Consider the following 27,353-nt stretch of genomic DNA (forward strand, 5'->3'; position numbering starts at 1 on the left):
GCGGTATTATTATTCATAATTATAAAGTAATCTTTAATTATTTTGAGGAAGTGTATATAGTTCATTCTGGACAATGTCCCAATATCAGACCTACTTCTTGAAATCTTATACATGTCAAGAGCCTTCCAGCAGTCAAGGAATTCATCTATCATAATAATTGTAACACCAAGAAATTGGATTGCCTTCACACACTGGAGAATTACAATAATCATTTTTAAAAATGGGATCTGTTTTCGTGGAAACTTTCCGCTTCCTTATGAAATTATTCTATAGGACCTACTGTTTTTTCTTGATTAAGAAATAACTTAGTATTTTGAAACAACAAACTTAATTTCTTCATTTCTTCATTTCCTATGAGAAATCAAAAGACCTATACAGAGGTTTTTCTTTTCAATGTGACAAACTGACCACTGTGTCTTCAGCAAATAAAGAAAATCGAAACATATATCATCAGAGCTACATTTAGTTGGTAATATCGTTGATGTAAATTAAAAGCAAAACAGGCCCCAGCACTGAACCTTGTGGGACTCCGCATGATGATGATAATTCAATAAAATTGGATTCTGATCGACACCAAATTGACCACCACATCCACTGCTTTCTGCCTAATAAGTTTGATGCAAACCAATCTAGAGCTACACATCTAATTCTAGTGGCGGATCCAGAGGGGGCGCAACCGGCGCACCCCCCCCCCCCCTTTATTTATTTTGAAGAAAAAAAAAGACAAAAAAAAAAAAAGAAATGAAACCCGGAAGTGGCACCAAAAATATTACTGAAGTACTTGCGCCCCCCCCCCCCTCTTTTTTTTTAACAAAATGCCTGGATCCGCCCCTGTAATTCCATAATATAATCTACCCATTTTTGGTAATCACAAAGTTTATTCTTTTGATAGGCTCTTATATGTACTTTGTCTAAATATTCTTTCCTGGAAAACAAACAAACAAACAAACAAACAAACAAACAAACAAACAAACAAACAAACAAACAGAACAAAACACAACCATGATTTAGGTTATGGAACTCGTACCGGTACCGCATCAGTATTCAACTTTACGAGGTTTCGCTCTGAGTCCTGCACCATGCATTGATGCGTGATAGCTAGGGTACCGGCGGCCCGCCCGGCCGGGTATTACATACTTACAGTGTACACACGAGTTGCTGTACAATAGACATGCACGTCGTTTGAAAGGAGTTCGTTGGTCAAGTTACTAGTAATCTCGTTTTCTGGTGAAATATGGCTCCAACTGGTATTGATTTAGAGAAGATACGGGATGACTTTAAGTCTTCTGTCAGCGAGGATGGTATTATCGACATGGGACAATATTTGAAAGGGCACGCTGAGATCACAAGGTAAGTGGTCTACGCATGTAGGAAAGGCAAAAGATTGTCGGCGTTTTATGCGACAGGCGAGGCTCAGCTCGCCCGAGTCCAGCCGACCCGTCGAGCCTAGAAGCACCCGGAAGTTGCGATGAGTGGGTGAACAGACCTTATCATGTTTACATCGGTCCCACATACCTGGAATTGTGTTGGGAGGAAAAAAAAATCACATACATAGCCTGTTGAGTATAATCTATAAGATTTTAAGAGGAGAATGTCATAGGTGTGAATGTGGAAACTCGATGCTGTTAAGACATTGGGAATCTGTTGGTGGTCAATTTATCTGATTATTTTTTATTCATTTTTGTTTAATGTGTGACCATGTCTTTGATTTGTCTTTCACATGGTCACTTCACTGTGACACTGATACTGATGATTGATAGTTTGGAACAATTTAGGAATAGTGGTAAAGTACACTGGTGGTGTGGTAAGTCACTAATTTAAAGTGGTGTTATCGTACAATTTGTAGCTACACTGATGCATTGTACATGCAAGATGACACACCCAACAGAAAGAGGATGGGGGATTTGATTAAAATGTATACATCCAGTATTAAGTCTTTGGGCACCCAGATTATAGGTGAAAATTAAAACCTGAGCCTGTTTGCGTAATCCTGCATATATATATTACTAAATAAGATCTGAGTATTAACCCATTCCATACTGAATTCTGAAATGCCCATAGACTTCATACACAGGCCACCAGGTTCCCGTACAGAATGGGTTAAAATTAGACACGTAGGGAGTACAACAAGGAACAAGTACGGTAGGGGTCCTAGACAGTGATACTGCTGTGCAGCAGTATTAACAGTACGTCTGTAGCCAGTACAGTACAGGATCTAGACTTTATTCAATTTTCACATCTTTTTTTTTTCTTTTTTTTTTTTACTTAGTTCTGAATGATATTGTCGTGCTGAGCCAAATTATCAAATTAACTGAAATGAAAATACAACAACCAGACAAATAAACGAAAACATCATTTGAAAGTTTGGCATGACTTCCTTACAAAATGTCCCCCCCCCCAAAAAAAAAAACAAAACAAAACAAAACAAAACAAAACAAAACAAAAACAAAACAAAACACTCATGCCCTTAACAATTGCCAAAATGTGTGGGGTGCATGCCTCCATGTACATATTAGAGCTAACAAGGTTAGGGTAGCGTAGAGTGATGGCTTTAGAAATGGGGGGGGGGGGGGAGGGGGCATATTTTTTTTCAAAGGTTTGAAACATGATGTACAGCTACAAATAGATTTGAATATGGAAAAAGAAAAGGAAGTTTATAGAGTGATCATGTTTCACTTGCTTTCTTATAATTGTGATTTAGGCAATTGCAGAGTTACCGGTACTTCAGTTTACATTGAAATGTATTGTTACTATTAAATATGAGTTACATTTTAAAGGACAAGTTCACCTTCAAATATACATGTGGATTGAGTAAATGCAACAATAGTAGAACACATCAGTAAAAATTGGGGGAAAATCGGACTATCCGTTCAAAAGTTATGAATTTTTAAAGTATCTGCGCAGTCACTGCTGGATGAGAAGACTACTACAGTGTATGATGTCACATGCGTACAGCGATATTTCAGGAAAATAAAAAGAGAATTTCACAAAACTTTACTTTTTGAATGAAGTGCGCATTTCTTCGACTTGTTACTGATGTATGTTCAGGATAGTATTATTCCCCCTGCCTTCTGAAAGAGAGAAGACGAGTATTCTTTTATATGCTAGAAAAGGGAAAATATGTTGAATTTTTCTTTATTCTTTCTTTTATTGTTGTACACATGTGACATCACAAGCTATAGTAGTATTCTCATCCAGCCGTAACTGAGCAGAAACTTCAAGAATTCATAACTTTTCAACGGATTGTCCGATTTTCCTCAAACTCTCACTGATGTGTTCTACATTGCTGCATTCACTCAACCCACATGTCTGTGAAGGTGAACTTGTCCTTTGATTGTATTTCTGTGACTAAGTGTTCTGTAATCTGTTACCATGCACACACAGTAAACTAGTATAGCTGGTACTATCAAAAGTTCAGAGGAAGACACATAATTATAATACTCTAGAGTCTTCTACAATGTATCTCTGCATTTATCTTGGTTGCTCATGTCACATAATACTTGGACATGGATAAATGTGACCGTGCATCACAAAAGGAACAAAAAGTCGCACGCACTGATTTTGTGCGAGGACTGAAAATAGGTGAAAAGGGTCAATTCGGTCAATCTTGACTTTTTTATATTTTCTGAAAGAGGAAGTCTTCTTCAATTTGGTATCATAAAACGAGCAGGATAGCGTGTTTTTTAGCAGTTTATCTCGAACACTTTTTTAGAATAGTGATGAGTTGTGTCTGTACAGTCCCCCTTTCATTTCTTACAAAAAGACTTGTACACACTCCTCACTTTCAACTCTAATAACTTTAGAAAGGATGATGCTACTGCTTTGAAAGTTGGCATTTATCGGGGACAGAGTGTGTTAATAGAACATGCTCAATTTCAGCTTAATCTGATAATCTCTTCATTGTGGTTAAACCGATGGTTTTCATCCTGTTTTTTGTCCCATTCATTGCACAGGTAGCACGGCTTGGTGAAGATTTAACGCTTGAATAGACCCTGTGCTTCAGAGCCTCTTTTCTCAGTTCACACTTTTCCAGAGTGTGTGCTTTCTTTCCAATATTTAGATAGGTTAGGAGAGTCCATTTGATACATTATTTTAATGCTTGAAGTCTGCTCTTTCAGAATATGCTCTTAACTAAAAATCCATGTCTGGCAACTTTTTGTTTGTTTTGTGGTGCAGGGTCACAAATAGAAGAGAGTGGCAGTGCTCAATTGAGAAATTGTGTCCTCATGTAATGCTGTAACAATCATATGGGGGGGGGTAGGGGGATGATAGCCTAGTAGATTCTTACTCAGACTGTGACATATTATCAAACTTTTAACAGAAGATTCAGCAAGTTTGTACAGGCTTTGTACAACATGTAGCACCAAGAAAAAAAAAAGATAAAAAAGAGTTGTTCAAAATGTGTATTATGACAACTTTCATGTTTTGGTCCATGTCCAGTGGACATGGACTAAACCATTGCTCACCTGCCTGTTGCATTGCTCTCTAATGGTGATGGTCACAGAACAGTGAATATCATGCAAATTCATTTGACAATGTCATGAGTACGTAGAACCTTTGGCCGAGGGAGCACCGCTTGCAGTAAAAAGTGCTTTTAGGGAAGCTCTGATATTCATAACCCAGGAGTTCGTACAACCTAGTAGGTCAACCCCGTCATAGTGTGTTCTTTGAAAAAACAAACAAACAAACAAACTAATACAAATTTAACAAAAAACAAGTAGGAAATTTTGCCTGCAATGTCCCACTGGAACAAGACTTGAAGATAGTTCATGTACAATGTACATGTACATGATTATTTGGGGGTTTGGGGAGTGGTAGGTATACAATAAGTTTGATTTTTTTTTCACATACATGTATTGAGCATTTTTAATATGTAGACCTAATATGTAATTTGTAATTATTTTCTTAACCCATTGAGGTTGGGATGATTTTGCTACAGCATGCATTTCCCATACATTGTAGCCACAACTTGCCCGAGTATACTCAGGACTCGTGCTCAGTGAGTTAATTGATTCCAAATTTATAATTGCCTCTGTTTTTGGTATGATACATTTTATTTATTCAGTCAAATGAACTCATCCTTTAATATAAATACTATGAGTGGATACTAGTATCTTTTTTTGCCCACATAGGCCTAGTATCAAATAAGTGACAGTTTGTATAATTCTTCTTTTGGCATTTGGTGGATATCAAAATAAATTGTAAATGATAGTCATCTAGCTCTATCTACTAAAATTGTCTGTTTGTTTATAATTGCTTGCATTTTGGTTCCCTTACCATTCAGTAATTCGTTGACTACTGTAAATTCCATTCCAAACTTCAGTCTCTGCTGTCATGGCAGCATTTTGAATTGAAATTGAACTGGTATGTGGCAATGTTGTACCTTCTAAAAGAGCAGTGGCAACTCTGAATACATTATACCCAAGGTGAATGATGTTACTTTGTTATTTTGTTCTAAAATTCAAATACCTGCAGCTAATATAAGAATTCTTTCTACCATACTTGTGTGTTTCAGACTGTTTGAACTCCTGGGGACAGTCTTTAACTTCGTCTCGTCCGACATGAAGACCAAATGCGGGATCCTCGCCGACCACCGCCGTGATCGCCCCGACGACTTCGCCACAGTGCAATCCATGGTCGCGTACGAGCTGCGCGAGGGGCTGACGGCCCGGAAGACGGATGCTGGCCGGGACAGCGGGTCGCGGACATTCCTCCGACTTCACCGGGCCCTGGAGTTCTTCTGCGTGCTCCTTCAGCGGCTGGCCGAGGCCGAGAGCGATGCGCCGAGTTCCACGTTGGCCTCAACGACTTACGGGGAGACTTTAGGGAAGTTTCACCCCTGGGTGGTGCGGCAAATGGCGTACCTCGCCATCAGGACTCTGCCAACAAAGGAGCATCTGATCGAAAAATACTGCAAACAGGATGCGGCTGAAGCAGAAGAACTCGTCCCCTCTGCTGTAGAAGCAATGAGGAGGTGTTACGACATCGCTCAGGATCTGTTTTCTGAAAACAGCCTCCTAGATCTTCCTTGATATCGGGTCTACAGTGTACTATCGCTGTACTCTGAGGCTGGTTGCAATTCTGTAGTGGATATTTACTATTATACAAATGTATGTTGTATTGAAAGAACAGGTTCCTTGGACATATATTTATTGTTATGGTAAAGGGAAAGATTTAAGCAGGAAAATTAATCATAGTATAAAAGCATTTAGAGGAAAGTCATCCTACAGTGCAGTCTGATGCGACATGATGTAATAGAATATACAGACACCTCGGTACTAATTCTACAGACTTTATCCATAGAACACTCTTCAGAAGAGATGTAACATTAATCATTCATGCCTCTGTACAAAAGAAACTGACTGTTAATCAATCGCAATTGCAACTGCTATTCAATTGCAATTGTTATATTCAAAGAAAACTATGTGGGGGGGGGTGGGTCTCAGACTTTCCTCAAATGTTTGAAAAGGTGATAATATCACAGGAAAATTAAATCATTGGATTTGCGACAAAATCTCTTCAATTTCAATGGTAAAAGATATTATGAAATTCAAAGTTGACTCTTCTTAAAGGACAAGTTCACCTTCATAAACATAAGGATTGAGAAAATGCAACAATATTAGTAGAACACATCAGTGAAAGTTTGAGGAAAATTGGACAATCGATGCAAAAGTTATGAATTTTTTTAATTTTTGTGTTGGAACCGCTGGATGAGGAGACTACTACAGCTTGTGTATGCGTACAACAGTATAAAGAAAATGTAAAAGAAAATTCAACATATTTTCACTTTTTTCGCATAATAAAAGAGCACTTGACTTGCCTCTTTCTAAAGGCAGGGGGAATAATATTACCCATAACATTTGTCGGTAACGAGTCAGGGGAATGTGTACTTTTTTCAAAAGATGGAATTTTGTGAAATTCTCTTTATATTTTCCTTATATTGTTGTACGCATGTGACATCTAAGTTATTCATACACTGCAGTAGTCTTCTCATCCAGCGGGTACTGCACAAAAACTTCAAAAATTCATAACTTTTGAACGGATTGTCTGATTTTCCTCAAACTTTCAATGATGTGTTCTACTAATATTGCTACATTCTCTCAATCCTTATGTTTATGAAGGTGAACTTGTCCTTTAAATGGCACACATCATGTGAAGCTTTCCTTCATATCTGATGTATGACATTTGTATGGCACAGACCCGTAGATAGCATGCATGATTCCACTCCTCACCGCGAAGCTTAGATTTTTGCCTGCTACTCTTCCATGCTGCATTTCTAGCATGAATGCATGATGAATGTTAAATGGCTTTAAAATCAGAATGTTTTCCAAAAGTACTCGTGTGTTGCATTTTCAGAATAATACTGCACACAGCTGCTGGGTTTTCACCATGGCACACAAATAGTTCATGGGATTTCAACTTGTAGCCTCCCAGATATTATTTTCCTTTAATGCTATCACTAGAGTAATTGCATGTCCCTCTGAACGCCTGTGTGATAGTGATTGCTTTTAATTTGTGAGCCTACATGTATATGTGGCGGGACCATACATTAAGGTGCCAGATATGTCCTACATTTACTCCATTTTTTATTCCATTTTTACATGAAGTCATTTGAATCCACAAACGGTGTAAATTCAGACAACTAGACGCTCACCCTACATTCTGTGTATTAAAAAGGGCTTTCTTTGCTGGTTGGCAGGAATGTCAGTGAATGAAGATTACCTAATCCCCGTAATCCCTAGATTATGTCATCATGGCATTCCTGTCTGACTAGGACACGTTGCTACAGTATACTATCTGAGTGGGCTTGCCCAGCTACAACGAGGTCACACTTGGTGGGATTACTATAAAAGGTATGCTGTAATACGTGGGCGTAGAATATGGAAAGTCAGAGAGCTGCAGTATGTATGTGAAAATAAAGTTTCACATGTACCTTTAGGATTCTTGCATAAAAACATCTCTTTTTTTCTTGCAGCTGATTGACATAATATTGCCCTACATTGAATTAGATGATTACTCAGTTTCTGAGTGAGTGCCATAATAACAATGAAAAAAAAAAAGTCATACATTATACATTTCATGCAAATTAAAAGGAGCTGATGAGGCCTCTATTACAGATCTCCCTCTAAACAGTAATACACATTTTCACCTAAGTCCCTTTCATGAAATGAAATGAATAGGTATAATTGTGTATGATGCACCTGCCGTAACATCCCAGCAGTGATGACCCAATGGGGGGGGGGGGGGGGGGGGGGGAGGGAGGGGCTTTAGTTGCTTTTGTCTACATGTACTGAAAATATAGCTGTTTGTGTAGAAACTAGGTGGAGAACAAGATTAGACAAAAAAACTCTTCTGAATTGTGTCATCACACTGTAACCAATATAAATTTTTTATCAAAAAAACAGCAGACTGATTAGCAAATAAGGCAGAAAGAAACTAAATGTAGAAACAGTCGTATTCCTCACCTCTCATATGTTGGATTTAGTTTTTATAAAAAAATTCTACCAATCAGTGTGTGTGTTTTTATTCCTGACATTTTGTATCAAAGTCAACTGAAATAAGGAGTGGCCTTGTGCTCTATGTCACTAATACCATATTCCATTTAGTCTTCAGGTTATAGCCATGAATGGGCTGCTAGTTGTTAAGTATTTTTTCCATTCTGTAATTTATGCAGATCTATTTATTATGTAGATATTTTGCTTAACCAGGCAGCATGAATATCCACGTCAAGGAATTAGGAGAGAGAAAAGGAGTTCACCAAGATAGTATTTGAAAGTAACAAGCCATTCCTCCCTCTAATTTATGCAGCATACATAAAAATGTCTCTGGGTAAGTGCTTGCCGCACAAATTGAGTTTAACTTTTGTGTACATACAATGTATTGCTGTTGACCTTCTGTGCCTATAGGTAAAGTGTACTTGAGTTGCTTGAGTCATTCTTTTCTTTACTGTTTTTATCTATACATGGGAACCTAGTTTTAACAAGGCCCTAAAACACCATGAGAATTTACCTTGCTGCAACAGGTTTTTTTTTTTTTCACTATATCAGGGGACAGAACCAAACAACGAATTAAGAACACGTTGGACCTGCAGATTGAACCACCTTGTAGAGGATTTTTTTGTATTTGCTTTCTTTATAGCAGGGTTCCACTATGTACCTCTGTATTCTCTTTTTTTTTAATGTCTTCTTTACCACTTATTGTAATATTAAAGACAGTTTTTATATGAGGAGAGCATAGAATGTAGTGCAATATACAATGTAGTGCTCCTTGGCGATTACTTTCTTTTTCCTCTCTGTTGCCATAGTTTATTTTCCATTTCACTTCCTAAAATGTCTTGCAACCCAAAGCTATATTTAATACCAATGAATATTTCTTGCAATGATAAGTGTGGTGTTCTCACAGTACTACTACAGCATGTAACATGAAGTTTATTTTGTATTTTACTACGTGTATTTATAATCGTATTGAAAGTTTGTGATTATATAAAAACCGCGATTTTAGGATTGCTGCCGAGTGATGTTGCATAATGTCCATATGTGTTCTTTTCAGCCTTTGGGGTCATGTCAGTCATTGCATAATTTGCATTCCAAATGTGTGACAAAATATCAGAGTTGAAGGGAAATTAACGTAATGTATGTCTTGGAGAAAATTGTGGAGGAATGCAAGCATGGAAGAAGTTTTATGCAAGATACATTGCACATTGAATTGGATGGTCTGGTCCAGCAAATACACCAGTTGTGGAAATAAAGAAGTGAACAGAAAAAGCACCAACAAGAACAATAACAACAACAACAACAACAACAACAACAACAACAACAACAACAACATCAACAACACTCTGCCAAAGGTATGACATGGGAATAAGAAAGAGCAGAGAGAAGAATAACATTAAAGAGGTTTTTGTCCGGAAATGATGTTGGAAAGCACTCTCTGGCTGGAATTACCTTGTATTGGAATGATGAGTGTAGACACATGTTACACTGTAATGTAGCTATGTAGAATATTTTAAATGCTAACACTACTTTCTGTGGATGTGGCAATTCGGAGAAATAAGTTATTCATTTCAGTTTTCTCAGGATAAGTTTCTCCCCCAAAAGATCTCCGCATTGCCGATTTAATTTGTTAAATACATCGAGGGTGTAGTTTATCCTTGTACAAGTGAATGCCACGATGTGACTATTTGTTGATTCTGGACCTTTCTTGTTTTACACAGGGTCATTAGGATAGAATTGGGAGCATAAGAAGTTACCATGACAACAAATTGATTGACTTGTATGGGGAAACATAGCAAAGTCACCAAAGCACCATTTCATCGCACAATTAAAATGGGTAGATAGTTCGATACTAAAGGAGGAAATGTACCAGACTGATCCTAGATAGCCAATCACAGCCATTTTTTTTTTTCAGTGCTGTGAGAAGGGTAGAACATCCTCTTTATGATACATGTACAAGTGTATAATTAACATCTTCTATCATTATTAGATATGGTTCATACAGAATATACAGATGTATTTGCACAAGTAGGTGGAAAAAGTGTGTGGAAATTCATATTATACAGTATGATTGTGTAGAGGAGACTAAAGGCTATTTACTTCCATGTGGTCGATGCGTAGAATATGTCTACGTTCTGGTGTGGGTAGTGCTGTGCATAATAATGTTGAATATATTTATATATTAAAGACTTGACAAACAACAAAATGGACAAGTATTAAATGTGTCCTTTGCTTCTGTCTGTCCCCCCCCCCCCCCCCAAGAAAAGTAAATATTATTATACAGTGAACTCCTGTTATAACGAACACGGTTATAACGAAGTAAGAATTCAGGCTGCAATGTTATCCACTCTATTGATGTATTGTTACTGTTTATTTGTTCAGTTGTAAGAAATCTCGATATAACAAAAGAAATCTGCAGGTCCCGAGGACTTTGTTATAACAGGAGTCCACTGTATAATATAAAACAAGGAATGTTGGCTCTCGTGAATTTCGCGAGCCAAAAGTCACAAATTAAAATGCATGTGAAAGTTCTTGTCTACACTATACGCGTTGAATGTTAGAGGCAACTCGTAAAAATATTGTGTTTGATACAGTATAACATAATATAATATACTGTATGTACATACCTACATTGTATCCAATTTATATCAGATATTGACACCTAGCTTTTTTCTAAGGTGATCGTCAAGAGAAAATATCTAGTAAACGTAGTGCAGTCGTGCTGCTAAAGAAGGCAAAAACAGAAAGAGCTTTTTTGAATCTTGGGTGCCCGATCACGCCACAAAAGATATGCCTCTTGAAAAGTTGGTGGCCCGACATCAGTTTTGAATGACCCCTTGCCAACGCCAAAGACGAGCCCTGCCTGTTTGTATCTAGTTCTGTACAAGTTTGTTGTAAGAGCAGAGACTCCAACTCTCCCGCTTTCGACGAGAGATCTCCCGCCGAAAGCCCATTTTTGCAAAATCTCCCGTTCCCCGCTTGAGATTTGATTTCTCCCGCCCTGGCTGTGTGTCTCCTGTTGGAAAGGATTTCTTACTTTGTTGCCATATCGTATGTTGAAAAATAAGCCTTAGATAGCACGAGAGAGCATCTAGAACCCTAGACTGGACCCCGGCCGCAAGGAATTTCGCGCTTCGCGCATATCAACGTGGAGTCTCCCGTTTGCTAGGGGTTTCAGGCCTGAGAATCTCCAGATCAGAAGGGGCTTGGGGTTGGAGTCTCTGTAAGAGTGAGACAGTACAGAGCCATGCTGTCAAAGAGAATGATTTTGTGTTGATTCCAGGGAATAATCATTCTTTAGATGCACTGATTTATTGCCACTTGGTCTACTATCCGATGGTCTACTTCCTACTTTGCCTAACACCATTTGGTCTACTATCGATTTTTGTCTAATTCCCGTTTGGTCCAATATTCTCACTTGGTCAAAAGCCCAGTTTGGCTAATTATCATTTCGTCTAGTGACCAGATGGTCTAATGGCAATTGTCTCTACTTGGACTATTTCCAACTTTGTTTGATAAACTGTGGGTATTAATAGACGAAATGGGTATAGCCCATCTGAAAGTAAGCCAACTGGTAATGAGGCGAAGTGGCAATTGGACTTAAATGGTTAATAGACAAATTGGTTGTAGACTAAACAGGATTAGACCATGTGGGTTGAGACTAAATGGCTATTAGACGAAGTGGGAGTAGACCAAGTGATAGATCACCGATGGACTGGGTCAGAGATGACAACACAGAATACAGTGCACTCCCGTTATAACGAACACGGTTATAACGAAATTCCGGTTATAACGAAGTAAAAATTTGGGCTGTAATGTCATCCGCTCTATGTATTTCTATTGTTTATTTAATTGTTCAGTAATAACGAAATTCCGATATAACGAAAGAAAACTGCCGGTCCCGAGGACTTCGTTATAACGGGAGTCCACTGTAATGTCATCTCTAGCTTGTCATCTCTAGCTACCGGTAACAAATCAATGTTTTGATTTGTTTACCGATTGTTTGTTTGTTTGTTTGTTTTTTTGAAAGGGATTAGTGTTTCAATAATCAATGTAGTGTGTCTTGCATTTAATACTTGGAGATCGGACTGTTTTCCAACCATGAGAGAGAGAGAGAGAGAGAGAGAGGAGGGAATGAAGGAAACCCCATACACCGACTACGCCAGCTCACCACTTGCCCCTCCCCAACCCCCCTTTTCACGCCGGAAGTGATACATTTTACCAGAAAAGCATGGAAGATTTGGGGTTAAGACCTTTTCTTGACTCTCATGTTCGCTGATGAAACTCAAAGTGGCAACAGAAAAATAAGTATCAAAATAGCGCATATAAGTCTATTTTTTATTCTCTCTCTCTCTCTCTCTGTTTTTGTTTTTCGTCGTTTTATTTTGTTTTGTTTTTTGCTTGTCGGCTGGTTAAACATGGAGGTGGCATTAGAAATATAAACTGGGCCCTCTCACCTTTAAAAACGGGGCCCTGAGTGTGTTGATGTAGATGCTGACCAAGCGTGTGCATGTACCATACACTCATGCCGCAGAGAGGATCAACCTCCCTGTTTGTCTGCCTGATTATAATCCCATTATTTGATTCACTAAGAGCAGTAGTGCGCCATCAACGTCAAAAGTAGGCACAGTGTATGCCCATTCCGCTGGGTGAAAACTGCTAGTTGAAAGCAGTTGGGCAGTTAGTGGACCAAGGGAGTGTGTTTGTGTGTATGTGTGTGCTTGAAGATGTGTGCACACACACACAAAAAAAAAACACCATACAGTGGAAACTCAGTATAACAAGATCCTTGGGACCAAGATAATTTGTTCTTTATGTCAGGTATTTTGTTATATCAGGAGTTGATAAACAATTCAAAATAAAGGAAATGAATTCATTAGGACTGGAGAAATTAGTGTATGTATATGGTTTAATATTTTGTTAAATCAAATCTCTGTATATTGAGTTTCCAATGTACTAAGCTCACCCCACCTTCTTCACTCTTCAATAATTTTTATCTCTATCCCTTTCCTTTTGTTCTCTTCCATAATTCTCTCTCTCTCTCTCTCTCTCCCTTTCTCTATCATCAATCAACTACCATGTACTGGTACCCTGCAGTGCAGCCATCCACCACTTTGGGTGAAGTTTGGGTGATCTTTGGAGATACATTGTGTATATGTGACACGCAAGGATCTCCCTCTGATTTGTCTTTGGAAGCCCATTGTGTGCTTTGAGTGGTGATTGACACAGAAAACCCCATAGCACTGTACACACTGTCCAAAGTTCCTGGCACAGAAAGGGTTACTGTATATATAAATTATGCCATAATTATTTGACAGTCTAATTTTTCACAAATCAAGACTTCTCAACAATTTCGCAAGTGGTTAAATCCATGGTCGTGGAAGACGGTACTGTATGGAGAAATGTACGCGTGCATGTAACATTCATGTCGGTATGAGACGTGATATGTTTGTATGTTTCCAATAATTCTGCAAATACTGTATACGCCATATATTTTGCGAGTCTAAATTTTCGCGAAGCGGAAATTCCTGACGATTTCGCGAGTGGTTAAATTCGTGATCGTGGAGTCTGGAGTCTTGTACTGAATGGAGAAATGTACACGCGTATGTCACATCCACATTGGGATCAGAGTCAATATTTTCGAGTGTCTTTAATTTCGCGAATAGCACCTGACTCGCGAAATTCGCGAAAATAAAAACCTCGCGAAGTATTCAGCGTATACAGTAGCTCGCAACTTGCAAATTTTGCGAAATTAAACTCCTCCCCAAATATTCGGCATATACAGTACCTAAACTCTATATCACCTCTCCTCTTCGCCACATACTCAATGCTTCACTATTCACAGGACAACACCAGACTGAACCATATACAGCATTATATACCATGTTCAATCTGCTCTCGTATTTATTGGCTTTAATTGGTTCCTGATTATGCATTTTGATAAAAAAAAGAGATGAAACTTTGTTTTTGTGTTTGCAACGTACTAAGTTCATGGATTTTTGCAATGTGCAGAACAAATGGTGAGGCCATAATTTCATACAGTGGAACCGACCAACATTAAAATGTCTAAAGAAAACTGGTCTTTTGACAGGAGAGTACTTACAATACAGTGAGACGAATTCTTGCAAGATCTTCTGGGGAAAAAAAAATTAAACTAAATATCTGAAGACTTTACACACATTGTGCATTATCCTCCATCGTATTCGTGCAAAGCTTATTTTGCTGCAGAACAGCATGAAACATCAAAAATCTCTACAATTTCTTTCTTTTCTATTAGGTGAAAACAAAAGCTAAAAAGAAAGTTGAACGAACTGAGATGCAGAATGGACACGCATGACCTAACGTTGATTCTTCCATAGAAATCTTAGTGTGTTGTGCAAAGCGAAACTTGTGATCTCATACCAACTGGTACACATTGTACAAACTTACACCTTAAACTGCAAATGTACAATCATAATAATGATTATAACAAAAACAACAACAAAAAGCTGTAAGGATGGTGAAAAACAAATTATTACAGAATCAGCAGTGCGTAATTTCTATATTTTCCCTTCTAAAGTGATAAACAAAAAATAATTAGCTTATAAATACAAACATGTATGCATGGTGACCTACATACATTACTGGTAAACATACAAAAATGTCTTATTTTGCCTATCAAAATACATTGTACATACAATTTACCATGAAGCTTTACATTGTAGTTATACATATAATTTATCAAGAAGTTCATCTTCTGAATACACACATACACATACACAAACACACACACACACACACACACACACACACACACACTTTGCTTCATTTTGCAATCTTAAAGAAAGAAGAGAACTATATCAGCTTTACAGACATACAAAACTCGCAGTCTTGGTAACAGTTATAGCATCATTGAAAACATTTGTACATTAAGGTCAAAGTCAAAACCAGACCATCTTTGAAATTTTAAACAACTAACTTGCTTGAATGGAGACTACCAAAGAGATAGAGAGAGAGAGAGAGAGGGAGAGAAGAATGAGAGAGAGATAGATAGAAAGAGAAGAGAAGAGAGGAAAGATGAATAGAGGAGAGAGAAAGACGAGAAAAGGATAGAGGCATAAACGTGCCACAAGCCACGATAGTCTTCAGGTAAATATATAAACCAAAATTGAAAACTTCTGCAAAAGAACGCAGTAACAGCATAGTATTGTACAAAATATACAGCAGAAAGTTCTGACTTTCACACAAAAATCACCCAGCTTCATCTTTTGCATGACAAACTCGTCATTCTCGTCAAACAGCTCGTCGCTACATCACGATCTACATCAGATAGAATCTCAATCTCCTATATTCTATCTTGGATCCGTATACTACAATATGTAGTTGCAGTGTACATTACAAGTTCACTGGCCTTTGGTATGAATCTTTAAGTAGTTACCAAAAAAAAAAAAAAATGCTACTTGCTATTCAAAAGCAGCAAGCCATGAATGGTATACACACTCTCCTTGACAAAATGTACAATGCAGACTAAAGTACTGGTGGTAAAACAAACGAACAGACGAAACACAAAATACAAATAAAATTCTCTAAAACATGCTTACATTCAAACGATGCTCAGATCTCAGACCGGTCTCATGGACTTTGGAGCACTTGCAAAATCCCTTCACATCTGCTCCAAAAACACAGCTTACTATTACATGAATATTCATAAAAGCTATATGCATCTGTTATGTGCAGCTAAATGATTCTTTCTCCCTATTACATACACCTGTACCACCTTCTCTTTCTCACTAAAAGCAAATAACTTAGTAACACATATAAACAAATGGATTACAGTGGACACGCAGAACCAGTCAAACATCACTTGTTAAAATCATACAAGATTTATTTCCCTCTTTAAAGTTCTTCCTTGCTACAGTGCACTCCCGTTATAACAAAGACGGTTATAACGAAATTCCGTTTACAACGAAGTAAAAATTCAGGCCGCAGCCTTATCCACTCTATGTATTTTTATTGTTTATTTGTTCGGTCATAACGAAATTTCGATATAACGAAAGAAACCTGCCGGTCCCCAGGACTTTGTTATATCAGGAATCTACTGTACAAAGTAATCCACAGAAATGACAGATATCTGTGTGTGGCAGCTACAATCATTGTTTGAACAGTTGGGGGATCATTACTCATGGACACCCCATCACTACAAGATCACAGGGACCACCAGCTTCACTTCGTTGTAACTTGTGCCTTGTAACATTACTAAAAAATAAGACCTTCTACAGTAATAGAAAATTGCTAGCACTCGAGTTGCCACATTCAAAGGGGCACCTCCTTGTATAAAGCGAGATCCTTACAACATAGTGTCCTTTTTTTCTTCCTTTTCCTCTTTTTTATTTTTGTTGCTGTTGTTGTTCGCAGGCTGTTGAGTCTGCTCTGCTTAACAGCATAGTGCACTTCTGGTATACTAGTAACAAACACAGATATAAAATTCTGGATAGAACGAAAGAAGAATCCAGGCCCAACATTACCTGCTTTCTCTCTCTTTTTTTTCTTTTTCTTTTTTTTCATTATTGTCCATTTGATTGGTTGTAATGAAATTTCGATATAACGAAAGAAAACTGCCGGTCCCAAGGACGTCATTATAACAGGAGTCGCCTGTATTTATGTCATTGAGGAGCATTCTAATTATTCCACTATGTCATTTCTTTCAATGATGAATACATGTATCCACTTTGGCAAGGATATATATCCCAATAACTTTAAATCAATCTCTAGGAGTTTCAATAAATTTTCAGGCTTTGCTGTCCTTTTCATTTGTCTTTATTCATTTATTTTTGATAAGTAGATAAGTCCTGATGGCTTTTTATCGACTATTACATGTAACATTGAGGATGAACAGCGCATATGGCAGTGGCAAAAGTACGTTAAGGAAGGTTTGTAAACGTGAGCATAATATGAACAAGCCTATCTACTACAGTGAAGGCACTGTGAAGTCGTACAATGCATGAACTACAGAGGGCGGACTACAACCAAACATCTGTGCCGTCACAGAAAGTTGGTCGCCACAAGCCGAGGTTGGTCAAGCATTGCCATTTCATTGTTGGGATTTTGAACATCCACCAGTATGAGGAATGACAACTGCCAAAAAGTAATAAAACTTTACACTCGTCGGCTTTGTATATCATCTCAGCTTGGTCAAAATAATCACGATCATAATTACAAAATGCTAAATCATTCTGGAAGATTTAAAAAGAGAGAGAGAAAAAAAAAAGGTTTTCAATTTGTCTCAATTGTGCAGCATCAAAGGCCCCATCTCCATTATGGATATTGTCTAGCATTTTGCCTTCACTTACCAATGACGGACCAACCCCCAAAACTGTTTCACTCTTTATGTGCCATGGTGGAAACCCCTTGTGTGCCACATTATTCTTTGACACCAACGTAGTCATGCTTTTGTAAGTATTTTTTTTTTTTTTTTTAATCTATGTAACTTTTATAGATTTCTGATAAGCTGGACATGTAGTGAGCAAAGTTGTGAAGAAAATGCCAAGCTTTGATGTAAATTGCATGACAAATCTATGATTGTTTTTCTTTCAAATGACCAGTAGCTACATTATTGTAAAGGCATGACTTTTGCACACAAAACAGTGACAAAAAATTACAGTAAGCAACATCGCTTGCTAGTCAATCGCCGCATAAAATGCACGCTATATTAAATCGAGGAACGGAATCGCGAGAAACGCTTTCATTGCACTATGGCATTTGACGATGTATTGATCAGTTTGGGCGGGTTTGTGCGTTTGAGCAGAATATGAGAAGTTGGCACGCCGCCGCCTATAGGAGTCGATGTGCAACCGTGGCACTTAAAGAGTTATCTGGCAGAGAGCCTTTGTGGCATGGGAGTGCAAAGCGAGTTGGACAGTACACAAATCTTCATATGTGGGACAATGACAGTGCTACAGCTAGAACCAAGACAAAGACGTACCCTTCAGTTCTGCATGCAACAAATCTGAGCTTGGGGGGGGGGGGAATCTTCATCAATACTTCAATCCTTGTGGAAATTAAAGAGAATACTCCTCAGTAATGTGATATTCAAGGACATTACTATTAACCCATTGAGGACGAGTCCCGAGTATACTCGGGCAAGCGTCTATGGGAAATACGTGTTATAATGAAATCAAACCGTCCTCAACGGGTTAAGGATTAGACTGAAGTTTATGTAAATCTTGATTCATTTCTTTCTTTCTTTTTTCAGGAAGACAGCAAAAAAAATCACACTTCCCCACAGCAACATAAGACATTCTATCAAAAAGCAGCTACTATTTTCTGTTGATGAGTTTTACTGTCAATCAAATTGTCCCAGCAGAAGACAATTTTGACAATGATGAATTTGACATCACAGATTTAACTTGAAACCACACTTTTCTATGATCTGTACTAGTATGTATTTTTACTTAACATCAGAGAGAAAGAAAAAAAACCGACAACAACATAATGATGACTTTTCATGGTCCCAATTTGAGGGATTAAAAGAAAATGGCACCAAATTTCTTTGGAAATTAACGCTCTCATCCCACTAAATACAATATCACATAACATATCTCTGACAAATCTTTAATCAGTTTGTGTAACCAGCTCTTTGTATCCCAACCATTTTGGGTATAACACAAGACTGAATAACTAAATACACATATATTGACACACCGCAAAAAAAAAGAAGAAAAAAAAAATAGACCAAGGAAAAAAGATGGGCCATTGTTAAAACCATAACTGTGAATACCATCCACTGACTGTTATAATGAATACATTGTCTTCAAGGGTTAAGTACTGTTTGATGTCTACACAAAATTTGAATACTCTTGAATAAAAATTTGAAGTTGTTGAATTTTCAACCCAAAGAGATGTTAAAGTAGTATTTCATTTAGTGGAGGTTGATGGTGCAGTGGGTAGAATACATGAAATTGCAGCTTAAATTTTGAGCATGTTATGAATATTGGATGCATGGCAGATCATTATGAACAACTCATTGTGCAGATCCTAGGGGGGAAAATTAACACTGCAACATTTGTGCCTTATTAAATACATTCAGATTAAATTTAAACTCTGAGAAGAGATAAGCTAAAACCATTTTAGGGGAGTCACAACATGTTCACAAGACAGACCCTAGAGGGCAGCAGACTGGACATAAAACGACAACAAAATATGTAATATCATCAATTAGAAAGCCTTACTTCACAACATGATGTTTTTCCACTGTACCAAATTCAATGTTTTATTCCCCACTTTTTCTCAATGCTATCATGTCATGTGATATTCAAAACAAACTGCCTTCCTCATTTACAGTAACTTTGCGCTGATAAAAAATTATAAAACAATTAATCCACACCTGAATACTACAGCAAGAATACAATAAAAAAAAGCAAGACACAAATGATATAAAGACGGAGGGAGGAAGCCAGGGTCCATGAATCGGATCTTGGATCTCGTGGCAGCTTTCTCTACACCCACGAGTCCCCGGCCGGTTCCCCGTCCGCCTCCAAGTGGACATTGCCGCCGGCGCTGTAGTCGTGGACGCTGCCCGCGGTGCTGTAATCCCGGTAGTTACCGTCGTACTGGTCCTGCGGCGGGGCGTGGCTGCCGATTCGTATGGAAGAGTAGCCGCTGTGGTCGATCTCTGGTTCCGGCACCTGATGCCATCGTGGTGGAGAGAAACCAAAATTCGGGTTTGTTTACTTGGGACACACACACACAAAAAAAATGTTGCGGGGAGGGAGATTAGCCTCACAGAGTGGAAGAAACCCATTTTCACTTCAAGGTGTTTTCTTATCAAAAAACAAAAAACAGTGCAAAGTTAAAAACATACAATTACAAAGAAACACATACAACAATTAACTTGCCATTAGAATCTGATATTAAAGAAACATGACAACTGAAAAAGAAAAATAGAGAAAGTCAAGGTTTCATTTTTTTTTCACAAAATGGAGATACATGTGACTCCCATTATAACAAAAGTCCTCGGGGACATAAAATGGTAATTTTGTCATAGCAGAACAAATATTGAAATGAAAGATATATACAGATACATGTTTATTCTGGGCATCAGTTTTTTTTTCTTTGTTGTTAAATGTATTCACGTAGACTTTACTAATCTTGATTGAAATGCATGAAACAAATTATAAATGAAAAATGGGAAAAGGGTATATCTTTTCTACATGTAAAAAAAAGAGACAAACAAACAGCCAAATATGTATAAAAATACATGACTGAATACAACTACCAATTTTGACAATGGGATAGAATAACCGCACTGTCGCTCACCCGTCCATAATTTGAGACGCCTCCCGCTGTCAGCGTTTTCCTGCTTGTGTTGGCGTAGGGATCTTCTTGGAAGTCTCCCATGGGCTGCATGGAGATCTCCTCCCCGGGGATGCTGCGATCATCTACAAGTCTCTCTGATCGGAGTGAGGGGGATGGGAGCATTTGGAGAGAAGGCACCAAAGGTTTGTTTATTTGTCTGTTTCATTGTCTACTGCCATCCATCTACAACACGCCTCAAATGAACGGCAAAATATCCACTAGAAACTCAATGGAATAACTTTCAATGAAATGTCATCGCTCATCAATCTGAAGATTATCCAAAGCACATCTTTCCCTTCATAGAAAGAGGTTCCAGTTCAGTGGTTACTCCTGAATAAATCCTGTCTTAATGTTAATTTTTCTTCTCCTTTTCTCATGTAAAGTGACTCTTTATTTCCTATAACAGTGCTGTCAAGTAAATGCTAAAAAATTAATATGTAGTTCGATAGATATGACAGTATCTCAGTATCAGCACCCTTTCTTTGATTTTCTTTTTTTTTCAATTGCAAAACGTACCTCTGTTGCACATTCAAACACTACTTCCAACATATCAACCTTAAAATCAAACAAAAAGTTGCAATACTCTGGCAAAAGGTAGTAGGTGACAAATATACTATTTCTGTCAAAAATAATTTTGACATATTGTATTTGTCTTGTACATGGGCATTTCTGCCAGGTAGTGATGCCTTGATAGAGATATCTTTGTGTAGTCATAGACCCGAATTCATGAAGTTGGCACGATTGAAGCCTTGGTTTAAACCATGGACAATTTGTATGGAGCGCCAAGTGTCGCATGGCCTATTTCGTTACGACATCAGTCATTTCATCGACGAAATGACTGATTTCGTAACAAAATGACATCATTTCATCGAAATGACTGAGTTCGTATAATGAAATAGGCCATGTGACATTTGGCGCTCTACAAATTGTCCATGGTTTCAAATTTACCACCTTCGTGAATTCGGGCCAGAGTGTCTCTGCTGAAAACTGGGCAGTCATGTGGAGCAAACATTAACCTAATGAGGACGAGCTGAGTATGCTATAAACACATATTTCTCATAAACACCTGCCCAGTACACTTAGGACTAGTCGTCAACAGGTTAATGCTGCACTTTTTCTTATTCATTTTATAAGTATTATTATATACTTTTTTTGATGATGTATCACTTCATCCGCTTTGCCAGAGTAAGACAGAAAAATGTTAATGACGGGTAAAATTTTGCATTGATCTGTTTGTTAGGAAGCTTGGACCCTGATAATATTATACACCAGAAGTCAATTCCATTTATCAGATTACAAAATGAAAATGTTAAATGACTTTGATGTAAACATGAATTAATAACAAATCAAATAAAATCAAGAATATACATATTGTATCATAAAGAATAATGTTGTTACAAACAAAGAGGCTAATCCCATAAAATATTAGCATGAAGAATGAAATACATTGTACAACAACCAGATAAATGTAAGCGCATAAAACTTGTTAAATTCTGCTCCTTAGAATTTGGAGAGGAGTGGGTTGAGTTAAACATGTAGGGGTAAAAACTCAATACTTTATATATTTAATCAGATCTTGTAACTGAGAAAGTGATCTGCATCCTTTGTGGAATGCCCCCTTTGTGCAGAAATGAAACAGTCTGACATCACAGAAATAACACTGAGCACAGGGTCATTCCATTTTATGTAAAGGGGTGGGGGAGGGAGGGAGGGAGGGAGGGGAAGGGAAATAACACTGAGCACAGGGTCATTCCATTTTATGTACAGGGGTGGGGGAAGGGAAGGAGGGGGAAGGGAAATAACACTGAGCACAGGGTCATTCCATTTTATGTACAGGGGTGGGGGAAGGGAAGGAGGGGAAGGGAAATAACACTGAGCACAGGGTCATTCCATTTCATGTAAGGGGGGAGGGCGGGGGAGTGAAATGGAGGGACTGCATACCTTGGCTGTTCATGGTGGATATACTCTCCCGAGTATAGGGTTCTAGACGTTGGATTAGATCCTCCTCTATACACAGAGCAATGAGAGGGTATGGCAAGCATTAGGCGAAAAAAATATTAAAAGCAAGGTAGAGGGGGTAGATGAAAGTATGTCTAGTGCAGCACTGGTCCACATTTTCAGCATCAAATTCTCTCAATTGTATTTTCTTCTCTCTCTCTCTTTTTTGTCCTTCAAAGTTAATTTCCAAGTTAATTTTGTCAGGAAGAAATTCCCCAAAAAGATTGCAGTTCATCAAAATCATCTGTCAATGTTCTCTCTCTTTATCATAATTCTAATCTTTACTTTTTATTCTCTTCTTTTTGAAAAAAAAAAATTATCATTTTGTAAAGAGTGGTTACTGGAAAATGGAAAAGAACAAGAATGTTACTCCATCAACTAGTCCAGCCAAAGGACATGCACACAATGTTCACACCATGTGAACTGATACCACACATGCAACTTTCTAAATATACACCAGGAAGTATGGTAAATATAATTATTTCATATCACTTGTTAAATGAAGCTGCAGCAAAACTAAATATAAAAGGCCAGATCTGAATAGTGGAACATAGAGTACGTCAGAAGAAAGCGAGGGTGTATCTGGAAGCAACCTTCCTTGGCAACACATTGGCTACCATCTCTTACTGACATTTTTGTTCTCTTCTCTTTTCATAATTCAAATGAGGGATTGGGCTGAAAAAACCCCGAAACAAAACGAGATAAAAGAGGGCACATTATTCTGAATGTATTACTGGAAGGTAATGTCATGATGAAATTTGATGATCCAATCAGATAGATCAGTTAAGAAGTTGGATTCTGAATCCAAATGGTACAGTCAAACTTGTCTATAGTGACCACCTGCTCTATACATCCATGCAAGAAATCCCCCAAGATGAAAAGCCATGTGAAAGATTCTGTCTATAGTGGTCATCTGTCTACAATGGCCTTTTTTTTTTTTCATCTCCTTGGGTGAGTGGCCTCTATAGACAGGTTAGACTGTATTTCAGTGTTGGATAAACTTGTCAAGAAAGGCAGCTCCCTTCCCTCAGTTCATTCAGCCAGATGAACGACATATGACATAACTATACATGCACAAGCCAAATAAGCAATTCATAAACATGCAAATTAATGAATACACACTCTACATGCCTTCCATGCCAGGGGATATACACCTGTATGTACATATTAAAGTCAATACTAAAATGCAATGTTATTTATTAGTCTTGGCTATGCAATATACATGTATAGTACAGTAATCAAGATTGAAGTCAGCCACAGCTCTTCAAGATAGTGCCATGCAAAAATTATTATGGCCGTGGCCGTTGACGGCCTAAACTCATAATGACTGTGAATAGTGAACATTCAGTGCTGATAATTTCATAACCTTACAACAATGTGTGCATTTTATAAAGATGGGTATCTGTCACACATCCTCTGAAGAGACACAGTATAAATCAAGAAAGGTTCATGAAACTTCCGTGTTAATCTGACTAAATATCAATAATAAAGAAGCAAAACTCTTCTCAGATAACAAGTAAAATTATGATAATTCACAGCATTTATGATTTGTGTGGCACTATTTATCTCTCTCAAAAAAAAAAATAAAAGATGCAGAATTTTTAAAGAGATATAGTAAATGAATGTCTGGTGAAAAGAAAAAAAAAAGAGCCTTGGGTGAAGCTTTGAAGTGTTTGAGATAATCAACAATTAAACTGTCTTTAATATCAAATGCTGTTCAAATTTGAAGTAAAGAGACAAGAGAGGTAGAGAGAAATGTAGTATTGCATGTAATACTAAACGTGATCAGCAAATGAAATAATAAAATCTGACCACACGCCATAATTCAAAAGATTTTTTGGTTGGAGATTTGGAGAGGATGTCCAGTCAAGGACATTGCGCTGTGATTATTCTTTCAGCTTGATATCTATGGCATTGTATTCAAAGAAAGTGATGTTGGAATTGTATGTGGACAACTTGCTGAAAAGCAATAGTGCATTAAAAAGAAAACAAACAAGTTAATTACCCTTAGGAGCAGTGATTAAAGAAAAAAAATGTTCAAGTTATCACATTTGATGCATATGTGTAGGCCAGTCGCATCACAAAACATCCTACCATATAAACATTTTGCTATAAAGCCTAAAATGTAAGGAGATTTCACTGTTTTTTCTCAATAAACCATAACTGTAGTGGTTTAGTCTAGAAACAATTTCATTGTAAATATTGTTCATATTTTGCATATTCAACAATTATACTTTAACATTGCTCATCCTGATTAGAATTTAAACATTGATTGTTTCTATCCCTAACTCACATTTTATAACTATTTTGAAGCACTAAAGCCTGTTTTTTTGTTCAATCTGCAAAAGGTGAATAATGCCTTTAATATTTACTGCAACTGATTGACCAAAAAAGAAAAAAAACAATAAAAATTTGAGTGAAGAATGTTGTCAATTTCATGATTAATTGCAAAAGGGGATAAGGAAAAAAAAGGAATTTTTAAACTTTGACCACTGATTTTTTTTTTCTTTTTTTGCATATAACTATTTAATGTCTAATAAATATCACAGAAAAAAAGAAAGAAAAAAAACATGGTGAGAGAAAGTGAAAGAGATATAATTGCAAGGAAACAAAACAGAAAATGATTCTTAGTAAAGTAAAAAGTGAATATTTTCGCATTTTGCACTCGGCCGGGTAAGATTAATTCCCTGTGTTTTTAATTCTGCGGAATCAAGATTTTAACTACTGGAATATATAGCATGCAAAAATAATTTGCGTGCTTTTATTTTCCAAGAGAGCTTCTGGTTGCGCGAAATGGGCCGCGAAAATTTTTTACACCAATGGCATGAAAATTTCCACTTTTACAGTATTAGAGGAAGTAAATTATCTAAGAATGAAAAAAAAAAAGCTTGTCCAGAAGTCTCAATAATAAACATTCTCATATGAAATTTTATCTAATTGCTAATCTACAGATTCAATGAGCCCTATTGAGCATCATTGTCTACATGAGTACATTAGTAGAGTGATATTATGATTATTATATTGCCTTTTCCGAGTAATTAGAGCAACCAATATTAAAAACCACAGAGAAAGAATTAAAAAATACCAAGATGAAACCCGGTATGTACATTTCCAGGACCTAATATACATACATAGCTTGATTAAATAGCATTAACATAATTCTTTTTGAATATATATTTGCTTGATTAAAGGAATATTGAAATAGTTTCATTCACAGCGGAAAATATAACACAAAGGGAAGTAACGAAAAAATAAAATAAAATAAAATAAAGAAGCGAGAAAGCGGCAGAACAAAGAAGCACTAGATATATCATGCTATGCAAGATACATTTGTAAATGCATGCTCAAGACTACACTTTGTATTTGAGAGAAGATTAACTGCTTCGTTTCTACACTTCAGCTTTACATAAATATTTTTTTTTTCTCATTGGTCCTTTTACCTGATGACCTATAGGGTCTGCCTGTGTGTGGTCTGCCATTGAGACTTGCTACAGATTACAAGAATAAAATGATAGAATTGACAACATGCATTAATTCAATGCTTTAATATTACCCACATATTCACAGTAACAATACTGCATTGCGTAACACTATTGATTTAACTTTTTTTAACTTGTTTTGTTTGTTTGTTTTTCAACAGACAAAAAAATGTGTACAGTTTATGGGAGGTGAAACTATGGTGTTACATTACACTCCTGGTTTGAACTTGCAATGTCCATACCAAAGTACTGTATAAACAGCATGTCTCTGATTGATTTCAACACTGATTATTATCCGTTGAGGACAGGCTCAGTTAAAAACTTTTACAATTATCAAAAAAGATCATTGTTTCTGTTCTTTTTTCCTGAAGATTTGTACCCTGTTGCATATTAAAGATGTATGCTTCAAGAAACCTACAGTGTTAAACAATTTCAAGTACTATGACTAATTCTTTTGGACCAGAAGGTCCATTACACAATGCTGTGGTAGTCAGTTTATTTCAATCAAAATTACAAAAATGTTAACTACTTTCAAAATACCTCCTTGTTTTCCTGCAAAATGGTAGCTAGTCTGGTACAAATGTACCACTAATACAAGAGTGCATTAGATGGAACAAAGAAAAACCCTTACACAATTTCAAAAAGACATATTAGTAGAATAACAAAATCCTTTCATGTGTGTCACATTTCATGCATAAATGCATGCATACAATGTATTAGAACACTTCTTCAACACTGTAAGGTTTATCAGTCCAATGCACAGCAGAAATAATCAGTCAGTATGCAAAACCTACATGTACAACTGTAGCTGTATTCATTTTTAATACTAAAACACAATGCAAAACTTGTCAACAGACATCCCCTCCAAAAAAAAAAAAATAAATAAATAAATAAATCAATCAAAATAAATAAATAAATAGATTAAAAAAAAAATTGTGTCTTTGACTTAAAAGGCTGAATAAAAAAAATCAGTAATTCACAGGGATGAAGTTTCATAGCAAAATACCAACACAAAATACCCAATCAACATTAAATCTGAATAGAAAAAAAA

At 37.0% G+C, this 27,353-nt stretch overlaps 2 protein-coding genes across 2 annotated transcripts in view; one reads left to right on the forward strand and one right to left on the reverse strand.

Annotated features, from left to right (window-relative positions):
- Positions 1 to 1,194: 1,194 nt before the first annotated feature.
- On the forward strand, positions 1,195 to 6,349 carry LOC139708393 (ceramide-1-phosphate transfer protein-like). The gene is made up of 2 exons (XM_071620345.1): positions 1,195 to 1,350; positions 5,516 to 6,349. The coding sequence occupies exons 1-2, from the start codon at positions 1,235 to 1,237 to the stop codon at positions 6,030 to 6,032; spliced, it is 633 nt and encodes a 210-aa protein (XP_071476446.1). The 5' UTR covers positions 1,195 to 1,234; the 3' UTR covers positions 6,033 to 6,349.
- Positions 6,350 to 16,861: 10,512 nt separating this feature from the next.
- Positions 16,862 to 27,353, reverse strand: part of LOC139708395 (catenin delta-2-like) — a 41,184-nt gene continuing 30,692 nt past the window's right edge. The window contains exons 16-18 of the mRNA XM_071620348.1: positions 22,767 to 22,832; positions 20,787 to 20,920; positions 16,862 to 20,155 (exon numbers count right to left, since the gene is read on the reverse strand). Of these exons, the coding sequence (XP_071476449.1) occupies positions 19,967 to 20,155; positions 20,787 to 20,920; positions 22,767 to 22,832 (389 nt within the window). The 3' untranslated portion in view covers positions 16,862 to 19,966. The remainder of the gene's footprint in view (positions 20,156 to 20,786; positions 20,921 to 22,766; positions 22,833 to 27,353) is intronic.

This window comes from Diadema antillarum, unplaced genomic scaffold (assembly GCF_040938485.1).
Source record: "Diadema antillarum isolate AM-2024a unplaced genomic scaffold, OU_Dant_1.0 seq00001332_RagTag, whole genome shotgun sequence".
Classification (NCBI taxonomy): Eukaryota; Metazoa; Echinodermata; class Echinoidea; order Diadematoida; family Diadematidae; genus Diadema; species Diadema antillarum.